The sequence below is a fragment of the Sinocyclocheilus anshuiensis genome, unplaced genomic scaffold, assembly GCF_001515605.1.
Source record: "Sinocyclocheilus anshuiensis isolate Anshui unplaced genomic scaffold, SAMN03320099.WGS_v1.1 scaffold308, whole genome shotgun sequence".
In the NCBI taxonomy this organism is placed as follows: Eukaryota; Metazoa; Chordata; class Actinopteri; order Cypriniformes; family Cyprinidae; genus Sinocyclocheilus; species Sinocyclocheilus anshuiensis.
In genome coordinates this window covers 1,968,602-1,971,827 of record NW_015558619.1, presented here as the reverse complement: position 1 = coordinate 1,971,827, position 3,226 = coordinate 1,968,602, and the positions used below count along the sequence as shown (strand labels likewise).

The 3,226-nt window shown below is 38.4% G+C and overlaps 1 protein-coding gene across 6 annotated transcripts in view; it reads right to left on the bottom strand.

Moving 5' to 3' along the window:
• Positions 1-3,226, bottom strand: part of slc29a1b (solute carrier family 29 member 1b) — a 19,990-nt gene that overhangs the window by 1,538 nt on the left and 15,226 nt on the right. For all 6 annotated transcript variants that reach the window (XM_016476381.1, XM_016476380.1, XM_016476378.1 and 3 more), the window contains 2 exons: positions 2,237-2,322; positions 1,474-1,673 (listed from right to left, as the gene is read on the bottom strand). In XM_016476381.1, the coding sequence (XP_016331867.1) occupies positions 1,474-1,673; positions 2,237-2,322 (286 nt within the window). The remainder of the gene's footprint in view (positions 1-1,473; positions 1,674-2,236; positions 2,323-3,226) is intronic.

The window sequence follows — 3,226 nt, the reverse complement described above, 5'->3', positions numbered from 1 at the left end:
ACTTTGGATTACCTCTCTCGTCTTGCCCTGTTCGGATACTGTTTGCCCCTGCCTGGACCTTTGCCTTCTACCTGGACTTATCTCTTGCTTTGCCTTCGATATACCTGTTTGCCATTGTCTGACCCATGCATGTTAAAACCACGTCTCTTAATAAAAGCTTGCATATGGATCCGCATGTCTCTCGTCTCATAACAGAATACTCGGCCACACAAGGATCCAGCAGCTTTTCCCGTGGACATTGGCCAGGTATGGACACTGCCAAACTATTATTAGCCTTAAAGCAGGGTACACGCCCGCTTGAAGGCTATATTCAAGAGTATCTGGACATTGCGTGTCATTCTGATTTGCCAGACTGTGTGCTAATAGACTTTTTGTGATGGATTAAATTAACCCTTAAGATCACGATTAATGTATGAGGGTCCCCGTTCTTCTCTAAGCTATTTTTTTGCTTTTGAACTGATTTCCCTGTCTGTAGCGCTTCCCACAATGGGGATCGCCTTATGGTGTATTTGGGCTGCATTCACCACCACTGAAACTTTAGAAACAGCGGCGCCCACTATGATGTCTCCAGAGGTGGCGGCTGATGCTGCAGAACCTCCCGAGGCGGCGGCGCTCGCTTCAACTCCTTGTACGGTGGTGGTGCCCGGCAAGGCACTCGCAGCCTGTCATGTCGTAGTCGAAGGAACCGTTAATGAACTCTCCCTATTTTCTGATGGTGCTACTGTAGAACCTCCAGAGGTAGCGGCATCTGCTGCAGAACCTCCAGAGGTGTCAGTGGTATCCACTTATGAACTCTCTACCCATCCTGTCACGGCTATGGAGGCCGTCTGTGAACCCTCTGCTCGTCCTGTCGCGGCTATGGAGGCCGTCTGTGAAATCTTTGCCTGTGTACCTCGGATTCTCCCTCTCGTCTTGCCCTATTCAGATTCTGTTTGCCCCTGCCTGGACCTTTGCATTGTTCTTGGATTTACCCCTCTAGTCTCGCCCTGTTAATTCTGTTCGCCGATCGTAGACCCACGCTAGCCCTAGGTATATTCTTGTGTCTTGCCCTCTATATACTCGTTGCCATTATCTGACCCTTGCCTGTCTCTAACCATGTCTATGAATAAAGCCTTGCATTTGGATCCGCACGTCTCATGTCTCGTCAGCCCCGTAACACGAGCACTTTTGCATATATTTCCAGAAAATGAATCTGACCTATTTGAATGAAGCCAGGTTCAAAATTCTTGTTTGATTTGGGTAACATAGTAGAGTTAAATTAGCGAATGATGTACAGTATGAACAAACTCCTCAGTAAAAACCTTCAGAATATAGAGAAGTTTTTTTTTTTATATATATATATTTTATTTTAAGTTAATATTTTATTTCAAGTAAGGAACATGTTTTTTTTTTTCAAGGTTTTACATTTAATGATAATAACTCTGATGTGTCCAAATAATAATATAGATAAGATTCTGTCAGTATTTTACTCACTTGGGTCCGAAGCACATGCACAGGCTGGCCAGATATCCATTAGAAAAGGCAAAGAGGATCATGAAGGTGATGAACCAGCCGTCGTGTGAGAAGTAGACGGGCAGATTGTAGCGAGGCTGGACATTACAGAGCATGAAGAGAGGGACGAAAATCACACGGGCCACTAACAGACCCGGCAGCAGCTTACTGTCTTTACCAGGCTGAGAGACAGAGACAGAGAGGGAAAGTGAAAATAATACAACAAAACACATGCATAAATAACATAAACTGTTCTGTTGAATGCATTTGTGTTTGGCATTAAACAGATGCACTGAATTTCATTGCTCAAAGTAACTAATATCCATCCAGTCATCTATATTTATTACTGCATGTAAATCCTCCCACCTGCTGATTCTAAGACTCATATTTTGTGAATATATGCATGTTTGTGTGATTTATTGTTCTGAAGGATCCATGTATAAACACAAAACAGACACACAAAATAATATTTGTATGATCCTCCCTAGAGGAAGATCCATCTGCAGCAATATGAATATATAGAGTGACCTTAAGTGTTATGAACACTTAGAAAATACGAGACCAAACGTCCTTTATACTAAAAATACGGTAAGATGCATAAACACTTCGCAATGAAAACAGGAGTCATTTATACTAAAAAATGTGCTTGAATACTTTGCAATCAAAATGTTTCGTAAAAAGAAGTTTGTACAGTTTGAAAACAATAGAAGTGGTGTTGAAAATGAAGTTGCGTCATGTTTCTTACCCACATACAGACTGCAGTCAGACTGCGACCAAGCCAATCAAACACGTTAAATAACAGGAAACAAGACACTGGGATGAAATACAGCTCTACAGAGAGAAGTTAGTCATTGTGTGCAGGAGCTTTAATACAAGCAGCAAGCAAGATGTCTTCATATTCAGACATTGAAATGTTTTAATATTATAATGAACTTCACAGTTTGTAAATGCTTAAACAGCAGCAGATGAATTATGGTCTAAATATCTTTTGGATTTTATTGTTTTCATGCTTGCACAAATAATTTACAACACAAAACACACTGTGGTTATTTGCATTCAGTATTGTTTTTCCCTGTTGTCTGTAACATTATTTATGAAAGCATATTTCTGCCATGGAATGAAATAAATACATAAATAAAAAAGTAATTGCAACTTTTTATGCCCCAATTCAAACATTTTTTCTCTCAAAAATGCAAAATATAAACTCATAATTCTGCAAAAAAAAAAAGAAAAAAGTCAGAATTGTGAAATATAAACTCTAAGAAAAAAGTCTTGATTGCATGTTTTTAACATGAGTTTATAACTCGCAATTCTGAGTTTATCCAAAATATAAGATATAACCTCAGAATTGCAAGAAAAACGTTAAGTAAATATTACAATACAAATTTTTCTCTCACAATTCTGTTTTTTTCTCACAACTTTTTTGCTAAGAATTTGTCAAAATTGTGAGATATAAACATAAAATATAAAAAGTCAGAATTGTGAGGGGGGGAAAGTGGCAAAAATAAAAAGGTAATTGTGAATTGTTCTCACAATTCTGATTTTTTTCCCCTCAGAATTCCGAGATATAAACTCAGAATCTCAGAATCTCAACACCTCAGAATTGCGAGCTGTTAACTTGAATTGTATTGGGAAAAAAAGAGTCAGAATTGTGGGATAAAAAGTTGCAATTACAGTAAAAAAAAAAAAGCAACATTTTTAATTGTGACTTTTATCTCAATTATAATAATATTTA